Source organism: Parasteatoda tepidariorum, chromosome 8, assembly GCF_043381705.1.
Source record: "Parasteatoda tepidariorum isolate YZ-2023 chromosome 8, CAS_Ptep_4.0, whole genome shotgun sequence".
NCBI lineage: Eukaryota > Metazoa > Arthropoda > Arachnida > Araneae > Theridiidae > Parasteatoda > Parasteatoda tepidariorum.
Window position 1 is genome coordinate 84551584 of NC_092211.1, and position 26489 is coordinate 84578072.

At 29.8% G+C, this 26489-nt stretch overlaps 1 protein-coding gene across 1 annotated transcript; it reads left to right on the forward strand.

The window, feature by feature from the left end:
* The first annotated feature begins 703 nt into the window (after window positions 1-703).
* LOC107448086 (cytochrome P450 3A11-like) lies at window positions 704-26486 on the forward strand. Its single transcript, XM_043046503.2, has 14 exons — window positions 704-916; window positions 3134-3230; window positions 5533-5585; window positions 7387-7483; window positions 10778-10894; window positions 12578-12666; window positions 13477-13622; window positions 15056-15171; window positions 17754-17901; window positions 19123-19286; window positions 20774-20862; window positions 22846-22989; window positions 24410-24572; window positions 26176-26486. Exons 1-14 carry the CDS (start codon window positions 840-842, stop codon window positions 26269-26271), a joined length of 1596 nt encoding a protein of 531 aa, XP_042902437.1. The 5' UTR covers window positions 704-839; the 3' UTR covers window positions 26272-26486.
* The last annotated feature ends 3 nt before the right edge of the window (window positions 26487-26489 follow it).

Genomic DNA, 26489 nt, shown 5'->3' on the forward strand with positions numbered 1-26489 from the left:
TTAATAAACGCACTCTTTATTAAGTTTACGTCTTTGTAGTACATATTATTTAATTTAACATTCCAAATTAGAATCATAACCTATTTTATACAATTTATTATAGGTAAGTAAACTTATTCTTTTCTCAAAGATTAAATAAAGATTCAAGATTTGACCTCGTCTATTCCTCTCTGACGGTGAGTTATGTCACGAGGAAGGAGTTTTTTTAAATTTTAGTTTGGTACGTTGTTATTTTGTTAATTTTTTTTCGAGCACAGCTACTAGTATCGAAAACTAAACGCATACATGCACCATTAGAAGCTATTAAAAATAACTTTTAATTAACACATGGTTTAGAAAAGCTATTTAGTTTTTGTTTGTCTTATAATTAAAATATATAAGTTTATCATATATTCCATAGATAAGAAAGGTATGATATATACTTGTAAAGCTTATGATATATTATGATAAATAAATATTTCGCTGTAAAATAGTCCACTCAAATTATTGCATTGTTTAGTGGTAAGAGTGGAATTGTTTATCATCATTAAAAGATCGAAAGGAAATCCTGGATAGAATTTAAAAAAAACATAACAAGTAGATTTGATAATGCTCTCTTTGAAACGAAACTGTAGAAGGAAGTTTTTTTTTCAATGCTTAGGTCAACAGGAATATTTAATTTATCTACAATTATCTTTTTTATTTTTTTCCCCTCAGCAATTGCGTCATCGCACTATCGTCTCTAATCTCATTCTCTAGTGGCAATCGGGTTTGTTTTGATTCGCTCACCCACTATATATGCGAAATTCAATGCGTTTATGGAATGAAATTTTAACGTAATCCTTCAACACCATCTAACTATGGATTTAATGGATATTTTGTTCAATACCTATGTTATAACTGCCGCGTTGGGATTTTTAGTGTACTTTATTTATAGGTAAAGTAATTTTTTTAATTTTATTTTTGTTCGTAATTGAGTTCCTTATACTGAGATCTCAATTAACTTACACTTATATTTTTTTTAAATTAACTCTCCAATATTTCCAACTGTGTTCTTATTTTAACTTTTACTTATTTAAAAAAAACTGTTAAAGAATTAGTTGTAGCAGAAACATATTCGTGTAACTATTTTAGATTTTATATTTATTATTATATATTGTGTTTTATAATTGACATTAAACAGCCAATTCAATTTTGAATTTAAGACTATTAATGTTCAATTCCGTAGTCTTGTAATTTTGAACACAATCCAGAAGACAAGGGATAAAGTATTGTGAAAAATTTGCCTTCGTGGAGGACTATTTGTGGGAACCAACTCGCATTTGCGATGGTGGGGAAAACCACGAAAACTTCCTACGGTTAATCTGACGGCAAGGGGCTCCAACCTATGACCCGTCTACCACTGAGGATATTTTACGTCAGCACTGTGGTCGGTGCGAGTCGGGTGAGGAATTTCTATGGACCAACAATCGCTTGGATTCGAAACTAGCTTACCTCTTTGGGAGGCAACATTGTAATTGTGCATTATTAATGTTTTAAAAATAACCCTATTGTGCGATTAAATTTAGTTTACGAATGGCATCGTGGTACAGCCACCAGGCATAGAACCCAGCGCATTGAACTGTCATTTGGGTTATACATCCAGTAGTGCTGGTTTAAAGCCCATTCAATCTTTATTTTTAATAAAGTAAAGACAGCTGGTTCGTATTATCTCTATCGTGACCAGTGGTTGGAAATAGCGCATTACAAGTAGTGAAACTACTGTAGTCTTTACTTTTTTTTCGTAGTTTATAGCGTAGTGTGCTACATTTTTGAAAAAGGAGTGTTAGCGCGATACAAAAAATTAGTAGTTTGTAGCTATTCCTGGCAACTTCTTTTAACGTTAGTTCAAACAAGAAACTTGATTTTAATGCAACTAATTTTTCGAATTTGATGGGTACGTCAATGGCTGCAATTAAAATGCATTAACAGAAATTACGTTTTTAAAATCACGTATAGCTGATATTTAAACTAGTCATTATGAATTGATGGGATCACCTCAGTCACACTTTCCCATACGAATGCACACTATTGAAACATGGATGTTATTTCAAAGGATGTACTTAATTTCTTAGAGGGAATAAAAGAGCATTAAACAATTGCAACTTTGCATTTCTTAAATTAAATGTCGAAAAAGGCCTAAAATATTAAATGAACGAATTCGAAAAAAATGTTATGGAATTACAAACTAGCTCATGTAAACATAAACGAAAATTTATTTATATTTATTGTAAGCCAATTTCTAATTCAAAATAAATTTGAATATAGGAATAAATTAAGTTCTCCAGCAAAGTTCGTCTTCTTAAAGGTGTGAAGTAGTTACTAAATTCCAAAGTAGTTGCTTGTAGTCATCTTTAAACACGTTTTGAAATTATGAAATTAATTAATATTTAAAAAAAATAACCGGTTTCTGAAAAAGAAAGGGTATGCAATTGGAGTTAAAATGAAGTGGAAAAAAAAAGCAAAAATAAAATCACATTAATGTTTTGGTTTTGTGGCATTGTTTGTGTTCTTTTCACGTTGTTTTAAATTTATCCAAATATCAATTTATTGCTGTATGTTATTAATTATGTTTATTAAAAAGAGGATTGGAGATGGTGTAGAGTGCTTTTTACATCATTTGTTTTTCAATTTCTATGCATTAAACGTTCCCAAGTAAACATTATTTTACAGCTTATAATGTTTGACATCTAGTAACAATATTATTTTTTGCTTGAGTTGTAAACTACCTTTCTTATTAATGATTTTTCACGATTGTACAGAGTTAAACCTATCTACTAAAAAGTAGTTTGACCCTAGATCTATACAGCTTACTGGATCTATGCAGCAATGTCTATAAAGCATGCCTGGATTTATACAGCATGCTGTTCCTATTATGCAATCTATGTCTGAAATCTTTACAGCAATAATGCAGTACGGAAAGAAATGTTAAGGCAACTATTGTGTCTAAAAAATCAGATATTTATCTTGCGTTGAAAAAAACAAAAAAAAATCTGTACTTAAATTTTAAATTATCTTAAATTTTAAATTATCTTGTTAAATTAATTGTTTAGCGTCTTAAATGGTGTTTTGTACCTTATCATAAAAAGATATTAAATCACAAATTCTATTTCAGATTCGCAACCAGAAATCACACTTTTTGGGAGGAAAGAAATGTCCCGTACGTAAAACCGTATCCCTTCATTGGATCACTCAAGGACAATTTTCAGAATGTAAGTTCAGTAATGGTTTAAACTTTTATCTCGTTAGTTCGTCCCTTTTTTGGGACGACTGAGAAAACAAAAAAAACAAAAACAAAAACAAAAATGCATTAAGTACTAAAAAATTATTTTTGTTTTGTCTCAAATCTGAAATAGATTAAATGACTAGATATTTTTATTTCAAATTTCATCAATGGCCGCATGCATCAACCATTCTGAAATTTCTTTTATATTTTTTTAAGGCAGACCGGAGAAAAATAACTTTTCGTGTAATCGAGACAGCTAAATAAATCAGGTTTTATTTTTAACCTGTTAGTGCACCTACGTTGCAGGAAAAAAAAATGCATAACTTCTTCATAAGAATTTTTTTTTTTTTGTCTCACAAATTTGACAACTATTACTATTGTTCACTCCTCTAATAAATTTTATCAACGGAAAATCAACTGCGCTTATCTCAGAATCAGATTTTTTTTTCACATTTGACACCACCTTAAATGTTGTTTTTTAAATAATTGTCTACACTATTTCATGTGTGCTTATGAATATAGCACACATGTTTTGATTTACAGACTAAGAGAAAAAATTAGAATTTCATTTTTTATGCATTTTTTTTCATAAAGGACAAATGCGGAAATTTTTTAAATNTTTGATAAGGCAAGTGTTAAAATGTTTAAAAATTTGCTTTTTTAACTACATTGACCCCTAATTCAGTAGTATATACACTTGCTTGGAAGATAGTAGTTTAAAACATAGCTGATAGTTTGCTAAATAAAAGACTCAAAGGCTTTTGTTTTGTTTTAGGAGATAGAAATGTGTTTACAGTGTTTTAACGTAAATGCAAAAAAAAAAAAAAAAAAACTTTTTTTTATCTAAAAATGGCCACATAAAAAGAAAATAATGATAATATTTTTGCTAGTTTTATGACATTTGAACCATACTAAAACAAATAAACTAGTTTTTTTTAAATTTTATATTAATATTTAAAAATAGCTGTCGAAACTAGTCGGATACCTCAAAAGGTACTGCTAAAAACGAAAAAATTTAAACAGTAATTATCTCGTTTCTCTTCGAATGTTTTTTACCAGTAAAGATCAGATTTCCAATATATTTCTCAAAATTACATTTGAAAACTTTAATGTATTGTATGTATTGAGATTATAAAATGGTTAATTTATAGCGATAAAAACCGTCCGCCTTTTGAACTGTTATAAGTCTCGTCAACGAGTAAAATTATTTATTTCTTCTTACCGAGTCCCACAATTTGTAATCCTCAAGTAAATTTTTTTCAAGAACGAATGATTATTTATCAAATCTAAGTAATTGTCTATTCCGGTACATAAAACTATTATGATTGTATTTTGAAAACAAAACTTTCTGTGTTTTTGTGGAAAATGTTAACGTTTAAGGAAAAAAACACTGATACATAGGAAGAAGTAAATACGGGGATCTGTGAGCGGAACGAACAGGGTGTGGAGCCTACTACTTTTTTTAAAAAAAAAATGTATATAAAATATATCGCAGTGTTATTGAAAGTTTTTGTGTCTAACAGCATTTGGTTAAAAATTCTCTAAATTGTAACCACTTCAATGTTGTTTTCCCCATTTAATTTATATTCATGATATAATTTAGCGCTAAATAAAATAACAGTTATTAAGAGCTTGTTAAATGTTCTTTTAAATCTAAACTGTTGCCAAAGCGGTAAAGAATAACTAATCAAGTGAATTCTAGGCTGGTAATTATAGTTGAAGTTCATTTGAATGTAAGTAAAATCGTAAAATCTACAGATGGCGTCTAAAACTGAAACTCAACATTTGATTCGATATTATTAGACCGATAATTTGCTTGAAATTTCAACGATCATATCGGAAATAATCCCGGGATGTTTAAGTATAATAGTGTTATTGTTTTCCATTAAAATCTTGTTCTTCTTATTAAACTTGACTTCATTTTTTTTTAATTTCTTTAAACGAACCAGAAGCCAGAAACCATTGAAGGATCGATTTGGGGTAAGGAACTTCGAATTTGGTATTTCGTGTCAAATACGCCTGCATTAATACAGCAGCAAGAAATTTTATACAGAATTTTAACTAATTACCTAAGTCTGAAAGAACAAAAAATATTTTCAGTGCTAAAAATACTGAAATAAGCAAATTTTGCAATAAAAAAAACTTTTTTACTATCAATAAAAAACTACAAAGATATGAACATTTGGGATTAGAGGGGGTTCGCTGTTCCTTTCTATAACCCTTCTTAATGTATGATATAAAAAAATTTTATCATACATTAATGTTGTTTCTTTGTTATTTCTTTCTAGAATCTAGAAGACTTGGATGCGGAACGATACAAAACTTTAGGCAAAATCTATGGGTAAGTATTACAAAGTTCGAACTAAATTTTAAAATTGAGAAAGTGATGTAAACTTTTAACAAGGAGTTAATACCGATAATTCCTCGTTTTAGCTACCACCTCAATATGGCGGCAAAATTACTAAAAATTCTGAAAGCTTTGGTTTTTAATTATTTACCACTCTATAAAATATTTTGCAAAAAGCGTATTAGTTGGCAGATCTGGCTAAACTATTAGGACTTTATTTTCCAGTTTGAGCGCTACTCTTGGTTTATAATTTATATGTCATTATAAATATGTTATTATCATGAGTCTGCTTATAGTTTTTCAAAAAAAAAAATTTTAAAAAAAATTTTGCTTTTTAATGCAGAAGTTTAAAATTTTTTCAATATTATCGCTATTCCTTGAAATCTGTTTAATCTAACCAATAAGTGCAGATGATATTTTAAATTACGAAATTAGACTTAAAAACGTACTTCCTCTGCACGTAAACATATTTATTTTTCGATGGATTTGGATTCCTCACCAAGAGTAGCGGTCAAGCTGGAAAATAAAGTACTAATAGTTTAGACAGATCTGCCAGCTACTACGCTTTTTGCAAAATATTTTATAGAGAGGTAAATAATTAGAAACCAAAGCTTTCAGAATTTTCGATAATTTTGCCAAAATGTTAAAAGCCTCACCGCAAAAGAGCTGGTACAAAGTGGCTTCGCATATGAACTTTTAAATCATTTGCGTGTTGAAAATAAATTTAAATGAAAAAAAAAACATTTAAACATAAACATAGCTGCCATTAGAATAAAATTTTACAAAAAGCGTAGAAAGTTGGCAGCCCTGGTTTAACTAGGAGAGAGGTCGAAAGTTTGAACCCCCCCCCCCTTCATGCTAATTGTACTTTTTACATAATTCGCCATACCTCGGGAACTTTTTAAGTTGATCGAGATATTTTTGCTCTCAATTATTAATTTCGTTCATCCAAAGATAATCTCATGCAAAAAAATGTTTTAATAACAATTTGTTATTTTATTTAATAGCCGAAATAATTTTGAATTGTAAAGTTTGCACATTTTTACACATTTTAGTTATTTTAATTGAAAAAATACGAAAATCAGTCGAAAAATTTCTAAATTATCAAATTTAAAAGAAAGTCGTATATTTATAATTCTTGAGAACAAGAATGCGAAATTTCTATAATAAATAAAATGTTATTTAGGGAGTGTTATTTTTCAAGAGTCAATCAGGACATTTGTAAAATAAACCAACAGCTCAACAGACTTTCAAACAAAGAATATACATACAAAAATTACAAGACATATACAAGGAATTACAAGGAGTATACTTGCAAAAATAACAAGGTATATACAAGGAGTTACAAGAAATATACTTACAAAGAATACAAGGAGTTACAGGGAATATACTTGCAAAAATTACAAGGTATATTCGAGGAATTACAAGGAATATACTTACAAAAATAACAAGGTATATACAAGGAATATATATACAAAAATTACGGAGTTGAACATTAGTAGTCGTAAACCTAAAAAAATTGGATCGGCTGTCCTACGATGGTTATAAAATGACTAACGGTTGCAAGATTACATTAAGACCCAATCAAGGATTGGTTACATAGTAAACTAAAAATAAATATTCGTTTCAATATTGATAATCCAATAGCAAATTGTCCCTTTTCAAGAACTATAATTTTTATTACTAGCACACCAACTGATTGCAAAAAGTAGTTGATTATAAAATTTTTACATCCTTCATTTTCAAAAAACTAAATTAAAATGTACGTTCAAGAAATATACTTTTAATATTTTAGATTCTATGAAGCGACAAAGCCATGCTTGATGGTTGCTGAGCCGGAACTTTTGAGGGATATTTTGATTAAAGACTTTCCAACATTCACAAATCGTAGAGTAAGTATTCAAGAATTTTCTTTGTCCTCTATCGTACATTTCCTTAAGAAACCATCTTATCTGAGGAAATTTTTTTGTCCTTTTCGTACATTTTCTTTGACTCTCATTTTTAGAAAATTTCTTGTCCTCGTCTGTGCATTTTTTAAAAGTTCATTTCATGCAGAATTTTTTTTATTTTTTATTCTCGGTTCGTTTTAACAAAAGTTCACTTCATGGGAAGTAAATGTGCTGTCCTCCTTGGCACATTTTCTTTAAAAAGAAAATTTAAAATAAATTTATTTTGTCTTCATTGGTTCATTAATTGAAAAGATCATTTTAAGCGAAGAAATTTTTGTCCTCGTCTGAAAATTTTCTAAAAAGTTAATTTATGCAAAGAAATTTTTTTTGTCCTCATCTGTACATTTTCTTGTAAAATCATTTCTTGTGAAGAAAATTTTTTGTCTCGTAGGTATATTTTCTTAAGACTTCATTTAAAGCGAAAATAATTTATAGTACATTTTTTTTGTAAATAAGAATATAACTGACTCAACATTTTTATTTCACGTACAGGAAAGTATTTTTTTCTGTTATGACAATATTTTTTTAAATTAAGTTTTTATATTATCTATTTATATATAATTCTCTTACGTGGCTCCCAAATTTTGACTGTATTTCTTTTCCGCCGGTGGCAACGTTTGTTCTGTTTTGAAAACACCAAAGCATTCTGCCTTTTAATGATGTGTTTCTGATGTAATATATAATTCTCTTACGTGGCTCCCAAATTTTGGCTGAAGTACTTTGTACAACTAAATAAGATTCTTTTCACAACAGTTAAATATTTACTTTATTTTCTTCATTCATAGAGAAAACAGTCGGCAAAGAATTCTGTTAGGTTAAAAAACATTTCGCTAAAAAAATAACGAATTCTAAAAGAAATAAAAATAAACAACTTAAAAAATAAAAATGCTGTTGCCAGCCATAGAATTTTTTGAAAGTTAACTTAGCAACATAAATCAAAATGACATAGAAGCGCAACTAGATCAAAATTATGATACCTGAGCGCTTGACGTAACAAATCCTTCAATTCTAAAAGTGTTGTATCGCCAAATGCCCAAATTAACAATTGTGTTCTTAAAGAAATTCTATAAAAAGTTTTAAATAAACAACCTACTTCTACAACTGCTTCTTGAAGAACTTGGCTCATTGATTAAAAATATTGTTTTAATTTTACAGTACTAACTTTACTTCTACTTTCATTATTGCTATGACCCTCTTTCATTACATTTTACAACTTCATGCTAAATTTGAGGACTTTAAGTTGTTTTGTGGTTGAATACTGACATTTAGAAATGTGTACATAAAAAAAATAATATTTAGAGGTTAAGAGTTGCCTCAGAAAAATTTGAATTGTTGACATTGAACTTAACAATGGAAACAATCGTTTTTGTGAAAAATTGAATTGTATTGTTGACATCAAAACTAAAAATATTGTGTTTCAACTTAACAATACTACCTTAATTTATACTTTAGAATTGCCTCGGAGAAATTTGAATTGTTAGCAATGACTTAAACAAAAAGTTTTATTTTAACTGACAAATACTATATTATAATTTTAACTTTTTCTATGACTATACTCATTTTCTTACTCTTTTCTTTGTTTTTTATACATTTTATTTTTTTGTGATAAAATAAAAAACTTATAGTTGTTCTGCTTCTGAACACTGATGAAAACACAAAATGATGGGCTTCATCAACAATCAAAAATATATACATTTATTTTACAAATTCCATATTATTAAGGTGGCGCCCTTCAGAGAATTAAAAATACAAAATTATCTTCATCAAAGCCGATGCTTTACATCCGGCGTTCAGTGGCAGACTACTATTTCATATTGTTTTACAACACATGGCTTTAGCCCTCTGGTGGGAAAGACTTTAAAACAAAACTTACAACAGTTACTTTTCTCAACAACTGAAATTTAGAATAGTGTGATTAAGAAAAATATGTGAACTGTTTGCAATTTCAAATTAATATTGAAATGTACAGGTTTAGAATTTTCTACAGTGAAAAGTTTTCGGAACTTCAGTATTCAAAAAAGTATACAAAAACTAGACGTTAAGAACGTATCCAATGAGCGAGCAAAGCGAGCATTGGATTGCGAAGCAATCCGAAATGAACTGCAAAAACAGTTCCGGGGGTTGGTGAGCGCCAGCGAGCAGGGGGCGAAGCCTCCTAGTTGTTAATATAACTCTTAAAGTGCATTGAGACAGAAGAAGTTTTTGAGATATAATCCTGACGTTTTGAAAATATGAAAAAACTAAGAAATAATTTAAATTTGAAAGTAATTTAAACTTGAAAATTGAGACTTTTATAAATTGCTCTAAAATGCTCAATAATTTTTCCTTTTTTCTTAATTAACATTTTTACCCATGTTTTAAGATATACCCAGGGTTGGATTAAAGTATGATGGGGCCTGAGGCTAATGTGCAACTTGGAGCCAAACCTATACCAAATTATCCAAAACTTACCTATATTCAGAAATATTATATCTTTTTATGAAATTCAATTCTAGTTTAATTTGTTTCACAAAAAGTAATTTTTTTCCACAAGAACATTAACATTTTTAAAACATCAAATATTAACATTTGATTCGATTAAGTTTCTACGTTGAAAATACCCTCCGTATGAAATTATAAATATTAAGTAATAGTAAGAACAAAATACCATATTTAAACAGCAAACAAACAAATTTTAAAAATCAAAAGCAACATATTCTTTTCTTAGAAAGTTTTATACACATTTGCCTACCAAAATCCCTAGGAAATTGTAGCTACTTTGTATATGGTCACAAAAAATTAGTTAGGAAAACCAAGCACTTGTGACTAAATCAAAAGAAGATAATTGATAAAACTGGATAGTAATTGGATGTGAGACAGAAGGAAATAACATGACTCAGTATAACTTTTACCACCGATTTTTACACCTAAAAATTACATTCACTTTTGTTTTGATTCCAAACGAAAATTATAAGACATTATACTTGAGATCGAATAATTTTTTAGAAATGTACAATAGAAATCAATTGTATATTCATAAACTTTAGTGGGCTCTAAAAGATTTCGGAACTTGGGACTACAACCCCTTCTTAATCCGGCACTGGGAATGAATAGTTTTCAAAATACATTGCTTTCTAAATGAACATTGATAACATAAATTTTATTTATGTTAATGAATCTCGCCTATTTCAAAGAAAAACACACAAAAGAAAATTACTCTGGAATTCTTTAAAAGAATTAATGAAATTTCTATTTTAGTATATGGACATGGGAGATGACGTACTGAATAAGATGATGACTGCTTTGCAAAGCGAAGATTGGAAGAGAGTTCGAGCTATTGTTTCACCCACATTTTCAACGGGAAAACTTAAGAGGGTAGGTAATTAATACTGTGCATTACGCGATTAAATGCAATCATTGCAACGGTGTTTATTAGTTTACTAACATTAAAACCTCACTGAGTAATTTTATTTTTATTACCGTCGTTGAACAGCCGACCCAATTTTTGGGTGTTTGACAGCTAATGTTCAGCTCCATAGCTTTTTAATTTTGAACCCAATCCAGAAGACAAGGAAACCTTTGGATCAACAAGTATTAGGAGAAATTTGCCTTCGTGGAGGACTTTTTGGTGGAACTAACTTAGCCTGTCGGCAAGGGCACTCTAATCCACGATCCGTCTACCACTGAGGATATTTTACGTTGGCACCGTAGTTTGGTGCGGAATTCGTATCGACCAGCCGTCGCTGGGATTTGAACCCAGTTCACCTCATTGGAAGGTAAATGAGCTCCCTGAGCCATCACGGCTCTAGTAATTTTTTTTATTTATTATTACCGTCATAGAACAGCGGACCCAATTTTTTGGGTTTACGACTACTAAAGGTTCACCTCCGTAGCCTTGTAATTTGGAACCCAACCCAGGAAGCAAGGAAACTCCTGGATCCGTACCCAAAGAGGTATTGACTTGTTATGGGAACATGGAGGACTTTGTGACCCGACAGATTTAGCATGCACCAGTAACCATTTAGTCCACGGGGAGTCTTCGGCCGGCGGGGATAGAACCCAAAATCTCTTTGAGAGGCGCCCAGCCCTACCAACGAGGCTATCCCGGCCCTTAGTAATTTTATTTGGCATTAGAAACTCGTTTTAAAAAGTATTATCTTGATTATAACAATGAATTAGCCTAAAACGCCTTACGTCTTTCGTGTATTTCGCCAGATTTCGAGAACTGTTTAAAATACAATTATAAATTTCATTTATCCAAATACAATTCCATGCAAAAAATAACTTTTAGTAAATATTTATTATTTTATTTAATAATTGTTGAAAAAAATTTGAATTGTAAGGTATTAAAATTTTCACATCAGTTTAAAGAAGGTTAAAATACGAAATTGAGCGAAATCTATCGAATAGTTCCTAAGAAATCGAATTTTAAAAATTCGATTTTAATATGTATATATATTTAATTTTTCAGTAGCTATATAACCGATTTCGCTCGAAGTTTGTATTTTGCAATATAAAATTATGTTTTTTAAAATGATGGAAAAATTTTACACCTTCCAATTTAAAATTTGTTCAACTGTTATTAAAATTAAATTTATAAAAATTATAATTATTTATTAAAAAAATATTTTTTACATGGCATTGTTTCTGTATAAACAAATTTTATAATTGCGTGCAAAAATTTTTCAATCCCTTTAAAAAGTTCTTGAGATGATGAAATGAGCAAAAAATAAAATTTTCATTAATTGGTCCAAAATTTGGACCACTCTTCTGAACTATTGTGACTATTTTTAACCAACGAAATATTGGGACCGTAGCTCAAAATATCTTCTGTACTAAATAATTAGCAAATTTATTTGAGGTCACGTCCTCGCACCATTAAGATTGAGTCCAAGATCCTGATCATAATATGGAAATGTATTCAAAAAAAGTTTTCCGCTCTGTACATGGTAAGGTGATCAATTGCTTTTAGTTTTGCATTCTTTCTCTTTAGTTTAAAAATTATATTTCTGTTGAAATCTGAAAAATAAGTTTAGTGACAAATCATTTGTCATTCAGGTTCTGAACATCTTTCAAGACTGTGCCAAAACACTCATTCAAAGTTACACAAAATCCGCTGATTCGAAATCACCAGTTGATGTTTTAAAGTAAGTAGTTTAAGTAATCCACTTTTTCGGAATATGAATTTATAAGCAAAATTTGTTATCCCTTTTTATAAGCAATATTATAATTATAACTGTCATTGAACTGCCAATCCAATTTTTGAGTTTACGACAACTAATAAGTAGCTTAACCCCGCCCCGCCCCGCCCCCGTAAGGGGGCATCAGGAGACAGTTTACGATAACTAATGTTCAACATTCTAGCCTTGAAATTTTGAACCCAATCCAGAAGACAATGGAACTCCTGGATCAAGTATTCGGAGAAATTTCCCATCGTGGAAGTCTTTTTGATGGAACTAACCAGCACTTGCGATGGAGAAGAAAACCACTGAAACTTCCAACCGTTAGTCTAATGGTAAGGGGCTCCAACCCATGATCCGTCTACTACTGAGAATATTTTACGTCAGCACTTTGGCCGGCCATCACTGGGATTCGAATCGGGTTCACTTTATTGGAAGGCGAATGCTCTATCCCCTAAGCCATCACAGCTCTTTTTCTAAGCAATCGAAAAAAGCCATAAAAAAGTATAAATTCTATGTTTTTAGGAGATTAAAAATATTTCTGAAACAATACAAAAACTTTTCGTGAGGTGTTTTTGATAGTATATATTTTTATAGACTGATCAGGCAATTCTTTACTTTCATTTTTAAATTTTATTTTATTATAAAATTTTTATTTATTTCATGTTTTGTTTGAATATATGCTCAATCTTTAATTTATTTTTATTCTCTTATATTTAAAAAAAATTTTTTTTTTTTTTGCATATTTTTATTAATTTTTACTCCACGTAATTTTAGGTTTTATGGGGCGTATACTATGGATATTATTGCAAGTTCTGCCTTTTCTACAAAAATTGACTCTCACAACGATCCAGATAATATATTCATCCAAAAAGCTAGGACGATATTCAACCAGGATATGGGATTTTCTATTCTTCTTTTCTGTAAATATACAAATTTTATAACATTCATTATACTTCTTTTAGTATGTATGCTATTAAATTAATAGTAAACTTAAATTGGTAACATGCTATTCCATAACTATGTTAAATATTATAATAATGTTGCTAAAACATATTACAATATTCAACATAGTAACATAATAACGTTAGTACTATGAATGTTACTAAAACATATTATTTATTGTTTTGTTACTAAAACTTATGGATTTTTTTAAAATTAAATATTACTTCGTTAGTTTAAATCTAAAACTAGCTTTAAATACAGACACTGAAGTTTATGTAACTGAACTTTAAGTAACGTGCACTGGTCAAGGGGGAAAAGAAATAGAAATTCAAAATAAAATTTACTTTAAAAAAACAATATTAGAAAAATTTATTTACATTTAAAGTCTAAAAAAGAAGTTCTGAAGTACGGAATAAATGTTTCAGCTGAATTTTCAAAAGCATAATTTTTGTAATTAAAATTTTTCTGTCTCATCGGTTGTTATTATTTTGTTATTAATTGTTTACCAATTCCTTATATGACACCTAATATACATTTATTTCTAAATTAGATGAAAATTGTCTGACAATGTGAATGCATCAGACAAGTGGATTGGCGACATTTTCCACTTTATATGCAGGAGCCTGGATTCCCTTTTCTTTAAAAAAGTACTCAAGAACCGTGACATAAATAATTAAAAAAATATTATTTAAATCTATATAAACATAATACTTTTTAACTAAATTGATCTGTAGGTTAAATCTTCTATGACATATTAATTAAACTGGCTTATTGACTTCTAGGCTTTGAACTAGAATATGTTATTATTTTGTGGCCACGTGATTAGTTATTTGCCAAATAAATAAATAAATAAATAAAATAAAATAAATTTTTTTATACTGTATATAACAGTAAGTAAAAGCTTGCAATCATTCTAATTCTTAGCATATTTTTTGCTGATCAAAGACCATATCTATCGAAAAGAAGGTGTAAATACACCTTCTTTTCCCTATCCTTCACCGTTATCAAGCTATTATTTTTAACTATTGAACTAAAAAACAATTTGGACTTTTATTACTTATTTTTTCGACAATGACTTTTTTTATGTTTTTTTCGGAGAGTGGCAATATTCAATACCTCCTAAAAGAGACAAGGTCTCCGCACGGGTTGCCACAAACGAGAACTCCAATCCTTTAGCAGTCCGAACGTACTAACATATTTCGTATTTTCCACCACTGCACTGTTGTTTAGTTGCTCAAACATTGATACATCTTTCTTATTATTCCCGCACTGCGCACATTGCGTCACGTCGGACTCCTCACCTGATCCGTGTGCTGAGGCCTTCTCTCTTCTAGGAGTTGTTGCGTTATTGCCGTATGAATGCATCGATTTTTTTTAACGTTTGTATGACAAAGATATATTTTTTTTTCAGTTTTGTTTCCGAATATTATGAAACGGATTGGATTCTCGCTATTTCCAAAAGATACTATGCAATTTTTTAAGATGACGACTCTGCAAATCATCAAAGAGAGGAAGAAAACAGGACAGGTGATTTCAGTTTTTATTAACATTGCCAATTTCAGTTGTTTGACAATGCATTGACTAAACTCTTTGTTTTACCTTTAAAAATAAATTTAATTCTATTCAACATTTTTATTGTACAATCATTTAATCATATATTAGAAAATAACTTTCTCAAAACCAGCTTCTCATGCCCACGGTAATATAACATTAAAACTAATGTAACATTAAAAGTAAGTATAACCAAGTATTTTTGACAAAATAATAAAATATTTATAACAAATTCCACTGTAAAAGGCAAACATAACCAAAAATTGAAAACATGTTTAATTACGATTAAGTTAAGTCTGATTGGAAATGTATATTTTTTGGGACAAATTTTTCACTTTTTTTAAAAAAAAATATTCAATGATTGATACTTTTTTATAAGTGACAAAATTTTGCAAAATAATTTCAATGGTTTGCACTTTAAATTGCTTTATAAATGAAAGATAAAGCGAAAATTCATTCACGTTTGTTAAAATTAAAAAAGAAACTCTTTTAAATTCAACCATTTTAAAAGAATTTGGTTTTTAAACGAATTTGATTTTTAAAAGAATGAGACAATTTAAAAGAACGTATGTATATACAGTGGCTTAAAAAATACATTGATTAAAAAAATTCAACTCGTACCTAACTGTTCTTCTTATAAAAACGCTGGGGGATGTTTCCGTATCGTGATCTGTCTCGCCAACTACAATCGCCAAAGTGCCACATGGATTTTAAATTTGCAAGTTTAAAAAAAATAAAATAAAAAAATGAGTAGATGTTTACCGGCGGGTGACTATGTGTTATATCTTTCGAATAGGTCCTTTTCTGTGATTGTTATTCTGCTACAGATCACGATACGGAAATCTCCTGAAACGCTGAAGATATTTATTATTTTATATATTTATTTATTATTTTGTATTTATATATTTATTTTAAAATATTTATTATTTTATATAAAATGAGATAATACATAATTTTTACGCAATAAAACATCAAAAACGCTACTTAAACAAAAGGAACTAATAATATTTTAAGTTAACGTTAGCCTCATGGAAACATAAAGTTGATGAAACCTAACCCCTCGAGAGCTGGAAGTCGACTGATTGCTCTTATTGCTGCCATTCGATAAAAACAGTTGGGTTACAATGTTTCTTGCATTTTTTTTATTTAAATCTACATGATGGATCGACTTCCGTCGGCTGAGTGGTAGAGCTTCGCGCTACTGTGCCACAGGTCCTGGGTTCGATCCTCGGACCGGGCAAGGTTGCCTCACCCTTTCATCCCTTCAGTGGGTCGATAAATGAGTACCAAGCATGCTTGGGAACTAATCACTGGGGGTTTCGCGTTCGGCTGACCACCTAACCGGAACATCTGCTCCTGCACCCCAGAGTCCAAGGTCAAGAAAACTGAGATGGGCACAGTAGGCACTGGCCCTCCATGGGCTGTCGCGTCCCTGAATTTAGTTTACATGATAGATATTCTGAAAATCGATGGATCAAAAACTTCGAACAATTTTATATTTCGAACAGTATATCTTAAGTTGTTATGCAAACTGAAAAATCATGTATTTTAGAAACATTAACAGAGAGATCTTAACAATTCTTAATTTTTTTAAATTGTTCAAAATTGAAATTATTTTAAAATTAAAACAAGAACTTTTCGTGTATTGTATTTTTTTTATTTAAAAAACTATTTTTTGTCCTCAAATTAATTTTAAAAAAAATTGTTTGCAAAAAAAACGTGTTTGAACGATCAGGAATGTTTGATAATGACCCAAGTAAAATTTCCAATTGAATCCCTCCCCTCTCGGAATAACTCCGGTTTTAACCGTCGCGTCAAAAACCTTTTTTGACATAGTTTTTGACAATTATCAAAAAGCCAAAATTTTGGTGTAAGAATCATTATTAGCTACAGTAAATATAAAGTAATTATAAATAGACATAGATAAATTAAATAGACATACATAAATAGACATACATACAGTGATCAATCAATTATACTCTTGAATTATTTTAATGTTGAATGCAAGTAACAAAATATACCTGCATACAAGTAATAACAGCAAAAATTGAGAATCAAAAATAAATTTTATGAGTTGAGATTAGACAGTTATTGGCGAACACTTAAGTTTTTTTAATTAAAAAAATCTGTCTAAATTGTGACATAAAAGAATGAAAATCAATATTTAGGTTGATAATAATTATTATTAATAATAATAATAATGAATAATAATAATAATAATAATTAATAATAATAATAATTTATAATAATAGTGATAATAATAATTATTATTAATAATAATAATTAATAATAATGATAATAATTAATAGTTATAATATAGCAAGCAATTTTGAGATTAAAGTATTAAGAGTAAACCAAAAAATTGTCTCAATAATTTTGACTATATTTTTTATAAATGATATAGATTATGATTAATAATTATAGTAGTATATAAAAATATGTCATAAAATCTCCCCAATGACAAAAATGAAGCTTGCCCCAGGTTTATGACAGATTTCGACAATTTATGTCAGTTTTTGACAAAATAATATATATATATATTTTTCATTTCTTTTTAGAAACGGAATGACTTTTTGCAATTATTAATGGATTCTGCTGATGAAATAGAAAAAGAAGAGGACACGGAAAATAGTTCAGAAGACATTATTCGAAATTATGGGGACGAATCCAACAATAATTTAGTCTTCAAAAATGTTTCGACAAAAAGTAAGTTTGACATTTCTTTAATTTTCAGTACCCATGTATCATGCTCATTACCATATTTTTCAGTACCAAAAAATGTGTAAAATCTGTAGTTGAGCACTAGTAGAGTGCTCAATTAATAACTTTTGATCTTATGATCGGATTTTCATGCTCTAGGACTCAATCCTAATGGTTCAAGGGTTAATAGGCTAATAAATTCGTGAAGACGATACCTTAAGTTACAAAATCAGACTTCCCCTGAATCTGGTCGCAGAAACACTCCAGCTGCTGTGATAATTTGCAGTAGCGCGGCAGATTATCAGAACGTCTGCAGATATTTCAATTCAAATTTTAAAAAAAAATAAATAACGAAAAAATTTTTAAAAAAAATTTTGAGTGGAAAAAATACGAGCGAGTTAAAGAAAACTAAAACTTTTTACGATCAAACTAATCGAGGAGAGATAAAAAAAAAAAATATATATATATATATATAAAAAATAAATAAATAAAAAATAAAAAAAAAGAAAGAAAGAAAAAAAAGGAAAGAAAGAAGAAAGACTATATCGACAGTTTCGACTCTATTCGGTTTGACTCTATTTTTCGAAATATTTTAAAAACAAAGCCATAAGAAATCATCCAATCATATTTCGAGGTACAAAAGTATGCGATATTTTAAATTCTTTATTAATTTTTTTAATAAAAGTATACCAATGCCTTTTGCACCAACACATTTTGAAAGGTAGTTAGTATCATATATTAGTCTATTTTTAGAGATTTGATAAACACTTTTGTCTTTCAGTAATAAACATTAAAAAATTGTTCATCATCATCCAAATATATTTTCAATAATCTAAACTGCAATAATATTAAATTTTAAAAAATCCAAACATTCTTAAAAATGTACAGTTTTTAATTGCTTACAAAAAAAAAAAAAAAAACCNCTAAAAAAAAAAAAAAAAAACCGAATCACATAACTTTATTGCTTGAGAAAAAATGTATACTAGTTCCAAAAAATATCTAGCGTTTCTTCTCCCCCATTGAGAAAAAAAATTTATACTAGTTCTAGCACTAGTTCTTCTCATCTATTAAGAAAAAAATTATACTAGCTCTAGCACTTGTTCTTCTCATCTATTGAGAAAAAAAATTATAGTTCTAGTACTATTTCTTCTCATGAATTGAGGAGCTGAGTTGAATCAATTTTCTAATTGTCTTTGTAAGATCTTTAATACAAATGAACTTTTACAGGTTTAGGAATGAATGAGCTGATTGCTCAGTGTGCCCTGTTCTTCATTGCTGGTTACCATACCACTGCGTTGACGTTAGGTTTTACGACGTATCATTTAGCACTTGAACAACGTGTGCAAGATAAGCTTTTTCAGGAAATCGAAGAAGTGCTGAGTCAAACTAACGTGAGTTTCACAAAAATATACATTTTCATACTCATTCCACAAGGCGATAAGAAATTACTGCGATACATTGCGTCAGAATGGTGTGTTAAGAATGTTATGCATTTTTTCATTCTTTAGCAACTTATCACTTATGTTTTTTAGCGCCTTTTCAGAGATTAGACTATTTTGCTTTATATTTATATTTCGCTAAATATTTGTACGAAATGTCTTAACGCAGTTTTTCAAAGCTCTAGGAACAGGAAAATTTAAAAAAAAAAAGTCATAGTTTAAGCGCCTTAGAATTGAAGCAATGCGAGGATTTTAAACTTTATATATAATCTTGCCGAGAAGAAGTATCTGGGTTTTGAACAGACAAATAACTTAAATATTGTACAAGTTATTAAACTTATTTAAAAATCGCCTATTTGGCGACATTTTTTTACCTAGATGAAAATTATCAAAATCACTGCCTTATTCTCAGTTTTTGTAAATTTTCATGAGCCTAAGTATTGTAGCATTAGAGTAAATTTTTGAATATTAAAATATTAGACCGCAAACGCTTTTCATTTTGACGTTTTGCCATATGACATATTTATTTTCATTTTGACGTTTTGTTCATTTTGACGTTCTCCATATTGACGTTTTGCGCCATTTTCAAAATAAACTTAGACAGCTCTGGCTTTAGATAGGCTAAACTTGATCTAACAGTCATGAATAACAGTTGCAAACTCTCAGTAGTTATAAAAATAGCGTATTAATCGTAAAAAAAAATCATTACATATAACGACGGAGTCTTCCAAAAACAGTCTTAAAAAGTAATTTTTGCTTTAATTTTGATAATGCGAGCCACGATGCCTCAGGGTGCGTGCGAGGTTGTATGTCAACACGGAAGAGTCCTTGACTTTCTTAACTGCCCAAACGACCTTCTTTTAGGACAGTCATGTCCAGCAAAATTCATTTTTAAAAATTCATAGTTGGTTAAATTTAACGAAAGTATCAAATTGCTTTCACCAGATCGAACTCAACTTTGTCGAAAAGGAAAACTCTAAGCGTTTTTTTTTAAAATTCAATCTTCATTTTAAATAAACCGATGTGCACGGTGGATCAGGGGATAGAGCCTCCCAAAGTGGTGGCCCAGGTTTGAATCCCAGCGGTGGTTGGTTTGTATGAATTTTGCTCCAGGTACGCACCGATCACAGTGCTTACTTAAAATATCCTTAGTGGTAGACGGATTCTAGGTAAGAAACCCTTTTTTTGTGGGGCTAGCCGCAAGAGTCTTTCGTGTAACGCAAACGTGGGGTGAGTTTAGTCAAACAGTCCTCGATGAAGACTAGTTTGTCCCAATGCTTGTGTCCAGGAGTTCTATTGTCTTTTGGGTTGGGTCGTTGATAGTCGTAAACTCAGATTTGGGACGACTGTTCAACGCCGATTATGAAATAAAATAAAATTTCGATAATAAGAATAATGCAGATAAGCCTAATGAAGAATTTTGTTTTGTGTCTTCTTAGGGTGTGCTTACATATGAATCAATTCAGAAAATGAAGTATTTGGACAATGTAATTTCTGAAACACTTCGACTGCACCCCCCGCTTACAAGGTATATATTTGAAATATTTCCTTTTTTCAGAATGTTCTTTAATAATATACATTGCAACAAAATCTTTGAAAAAACGGATTTGCTTTTTAAAATTAATTCTCTCTCTACGTTTCAAAAAAAAAAATAGTGCGTCGAGTCCCTCCGCGCGAAAGAAGTTAAACTTCGCAACCTGCGACGTTAATAGTAGAAGAATCAGCAGTCGTAGAAGGATCACTAGTTCTATTCAACGACTCTTTTTCCTGCTCCGTTCGCTTCCGTGCTCTGTAATCACGGTAATATTGTGCATTTTTCCCTCGTGGACCTCTTGAACCGGTGGAAGTGCTTGTGGTTGCCTCATCGTCTCGCCCTGGAAAATGTATTTGTATTAATAATGTATGTGAATCATAACGTAATTTCAGAAGAGAAAACCTAACAATCAATTGATATTCACAAGAGACGTACCTTGATATAACCTTAAATTCGTCGCATTGTCCGTGGGATTGTTTTCACTCATTTTTTACAATTGTTATCCCCTAAATTGGAAAATAAAAAATACTACCCTATTAAATTATATGTGTATCAAAACAAACCAAAAAAATATTTGAAGAAAAACAATACTTTTATTATTTTTATGCTAGTGAGAACCAAAACAATATGGAAATGAATGAGGGAAAAATGGACTCTACCACGTGATTTCCCGGCCAATAAAAAAGTAGCGTTAAACGTTTAACGCAACCTTGTTGGAAGTCGCATAAGAAGTATAACTTCAAAAAAAAAAGAAAAAAAGAATGTAATTAATGCATAGCTGCAAGAAAAACAAAAACACGAGCTAAAAAAAGAAAATTTAAATAATTTTTTCATTTAGTGACATGTTGCGTGTGTTAAAATACTATGAAAGTTTTCCTAACTTTATTTGAAATATTTTGATTCCTATGATATTATATATAATGTTCTGGGTATTAGGGATAGTACATAAGAAATACAAAAATAATTATTTACATTTGCAATAAATTTAAGTAAAAAGTAAAATGATCATAAATAGTAATTTTATAGATTACGCATAATTAGCTGTGATGAAAAACACAAAAATTAACCGAACCTGGAGGTTTTCCGTGATATGTTAGCATGTTGGAGTTAAACGTGTATGTTAAACATGTATAATTACAAACGCTGTCTTCCACCAACCACTATTTTATTCTTTAATACAGATTAAATCAATAATGTTAGATTATGCAGACTAAAGCAATCTCAAAATATTTTAACAGATTTAATCAACATGGATGATATAAATGTATTCTCAGAGAATCAGCTTAATAATTACAATATTGTTTACAATAGAGCAAAAATGGAAAACGAATCAACAATAAATTAAAAGAGAGAACTTTTCATTTTTCTCCAAACTCCGATATTGGTTGGGAGGAAACCACCCTCTCCTCCCAACCACTATAAACCACTACGTTACAAAAACCTTCCTCTACAAACCACTACTTTTAAAAACCTCCTCTACTCCCAACCACTATGTTTCAAAAACCTTCGTTGCTGTGCCTCTAAATGTTGTTTTTTCCTACATATATAGGAACAGCACCAAGCTTGGAGGACCGATTTACATTATGTCTATCGTAGCTAGCCTTCTACACCTTTGTATATTATTTGCAGAACTGTTGGGGCAAAATTCTAGGGGAGATAGGGCACATCACCAGGATTAAACTGCACAGGAAATATCGTTATTCGAGGCTAGGGGTGCTTTTTTTATTCTGGCCTGTTCAAAGGAACAGTCAAAATCAGAAATATAAAAGTATCGAAGAGCTGCTAAAAAAAAAAAAAAAAAAAAAAAANAAAACCCTCATGTAACAGGGGGAAAAAACATTTGTTCCCCAGTGTCATTATTTACACTTTTAATAGAATTTGTTGCAAAAAACAAAGATCGATAAAATATATTCTAGTAAAATAATGAAAATCAAACAATGTTCTTTTATTTAAAAAAAAATCGTATTTTAAAAACAGGTTGGACAGAACAGCTGATGTTGAATACAACTTAAAAGGTACAGGAATTACTATTCCCAAAGGTACATTAATAAACGTTCCTGTGTATGCCATGCACTACGATCCAAAACTTTTTCCCGAACCTGAATGCTACAATCCAGAAAGGTGAGTAAAATTATTTTTAAAAAAATGAGCATGAACTACTATGTATTTTAATTAAGGCAAATGAAGCATTTTGTAAAAAAAGGAACTTCAAAGGTGTAGAATTGTTTTCAATTATATATTAATTAAGTTTTTTGTATCAAATTTTAAATATGTATTATTTTTACCAACTGTCTAGAAAGGCAAACGATGCAATTCCAAAGTTTACCTTCCAAGATGGCTCAAAATATTAAAATATTAAAAATTTATTTGATATTTTGAAATTAATAGTTAAAGCAGTATAAGTGAGTCAACTAAAGGTTTCTAAAATATACAATTTTCAAATATACAATTAAATATAAAATAACTAATCACAGTAAAAGTTTAATTTTAGTCAGTGTCATTTTCTTGGTGCAGAAATGCCACTTCTTTTGGCGTCATGAAAAGAAGTGTCGATGAATAAAATTTAGCGTCTATAAAAATTATCCTAACTGATATAATTATGCGTGAAAACAAATTTACCAATTATGAATGATAAGGCTATTTTAAATAAATAAACAATTATGTTTTTTATTTAAGTTTGCATTTAATTTAATATCATAAAAATGAGTTAGCTTTAAAAGATGAGAAGAGGTTTGTTTGTTTTTTCTAAATTTTTTTTTTATATTTTAACTTTCAACTCTTGAAGTAAATCGTTGATAGCATCGTCCTTAGTGCACTCTGACTACAACATGAGACTGTATCGTCAAAAAGCTCTCCAAATAAGAGCCTCACACAAATATTTGGAATACAATTTAATCTACTTATATTTGTTTTGTTAAATCTTTTGTTTTGATATTTTTTCGTGTTTCTTTATTTCACTTTTTCCCGCATTTGGTGCATATACTTGTTTGGTCACTGGAAGCGGTTTTGATGGTCTCTCTTAAATGTTTTCTTCAACGGAAAAAAATTCCGTTAAAGAAAACCTTCTACGGAAAAAATTCTCTTCTATTTTCGTTCCACTTAAAAAATTCCGTGCTCCCCCCACACCAAATTGGTCTTGAATAGGAGGGTCACGACATAGAGGTGGATTTCACTGTATTTTTGATCTGTACTCGATGACCCAAGAGTAACAATCCGATAAATAACGAAATGAAAAAAAGGAAGTAAAAATAAAAATAATTCAACATAAATGGCAAAAACTAAGTATACAAAAATCATGTCTAGGAAATCATGAAACTTAAGCTATAAAAATCTGATTAAAAATTTAGATAAGGCGAAGCTATCTCCAAGTAAGCCCAAAACAAATTGCAATTTTTCTATTTATCGTGAAAAATAACCAAATTTGGTGAATAAAACTTCGGTTATTTTGAATAAAAACGCACAAATATTTTCAAAATTTGTTTTATAAGACTTTTTGTGAAGATTTTATGATATGAAGCATTTCTCTCTTTTTTTTCTCCAGGTTCAGTTCAGAAGAAAGAGATAAAATTGTTCCTTATTCTTACTTACCTTTTGGTGCTGGACCCAGAAACTGTGTTGGAATGCGTTTTGCGCTGTTGGAAATCAAGATCTGTTTAGCGTATGTCATCAGTACCTTTCATGTGGAAACATGTCCAGAAACGAAGGTATTATCTCCTTATAACATCTAGATTAACGATCAAATCAAAATCTGATGCACTCTTAGAAATTTGGTCCAACTTACAACCATTGAATCATTAACAAATATCATAATAATTATGTTAATTTGTTTCCACCTCAATAAGGTGTTAAATTGAACTGTACTTCCCTTTTAGTCCAACCATAGTACCACTATTAGCACCACAATTTGCAGCATAATTTGGTACAACTTGGGACCTGAGTAAGGTTGCGGTAAATATTCATAATATATAGTTTGACGTGATCAAAAATTTCTAGCAGTGCGTCAACTAATGGATTGAGGGGGTTGACCTCAAATATGCTAATTAATAAGTGCAGACAATGTTTTAAGTCACGAACTCAGACACAAAAACGTACTTTCTCTGAATAAACATTCCTTTTCTTTCGACTCATTCGAATTTCTGACTCCCAAAATATAGGGGGTAATCGGAATCTGAGAAATATGATTCCAATAGTTCGGTCAGGAAACCGTTCCAAAGTTTGGGCCCCTTAATGTTTAATAAAGTTTTTTGTGTATTTCGAGAATTTTTAACTCGAATTTTAAAAAAACTTTTTCACACAATTATAAAATTCGTTTATTGAAAGATAATTCCATTCAAAAAATAGCTGTTAGTAACGATTTATTATTTTTAATTATTTTAGTTAATTAAGGTCAAAAATATTTTGAATTGTAAGGTATAAAATTTTTTGCATTATTTTAAAAAACATAATTTTACATACAATCGGTTGAATAGTTCGAAATCGAATTTTAAATATCTAACTTTTTTGAAATTTAATTTCTTAGGAATTATGTAACGATTTTGCTCAAACTTTGTTTTTTACTATGTAAAATTATGTTCGTTAAAATTAGGCAGAAATTTGCACACCTTTCAACTCAAAATTTCTTCGACCTTTACTAAATAAAATAATAAAAAATAATAAATATTTACTTAATGTTATTTTGTGTATGGAATTATCTTTGGAGAAACGAATTTTATAATTGTGCCCATAATTTTTTCAAATCGCTTATAAAGTTCTCGAGATATAGCGAAATACGCAGAAAGTAAAATTAGCATTAAAGTGTCCAAACTTTAGAACGCTCTCCTGACCGAACTATTGGGACCCTATTTCTCCGATTGCAGCTACCCTCGATATTTCGGGGGTCAGAAAACCGACGAAAAAGAGGTATGTTATTAATTTAAAGGAAGTACGTTTTTGTGTCTGATTTCGTAACTTAAAATATCGTCTTCTCTTATTAATTAACATATTTGAGGTCACATCCTCGAGCCTTTAAGATTGATTCGACCATGAATAACTTTTGATCATTAGATCAAAAGTTATTCATGGTCGTCCGTTTATTTTTTTGCGCTCTGTTCATTTGCCCTTAAAAAACGGACTATATTCACTTAAGTTAAAAATGCCAAGTTTTCTATTTATGGCAAATATAATGCAATTCGCGAGATATTTGAGCGAGATATTAATGAATTAAAATTGAACTTCTCAAATTATAATAAATTAATCGACGGTATAGTTTAAATTTTTAGTTATTTTCAACAGATGAGCAACTTACTAATAATGGAAATTAATTTTTAGATACCTTTGGAGTACAACCGTGGACAAGGCATACTTCGACCAAAAGAGGTGACTCTGCGTCTAACACGAAGAGATAACTGCCCTCTGAAACAGTGATAAAAAAAAACAGTTCGTGAAAATACTGATGTGGCCCTTTTATATTTTTATGTGACATATTTTTGTGATTTATGCAAAGAAAAAATGATTCATGTATATACACTGTATGTTATCCTTCTCACTCTCTTATCATGTTACCGTCCTTTCATTTATCGTGTGATTTTTTATACTTTTAGATGTGACTTTTGTTAAAATAAACAATTTTATACGTTTAAGAG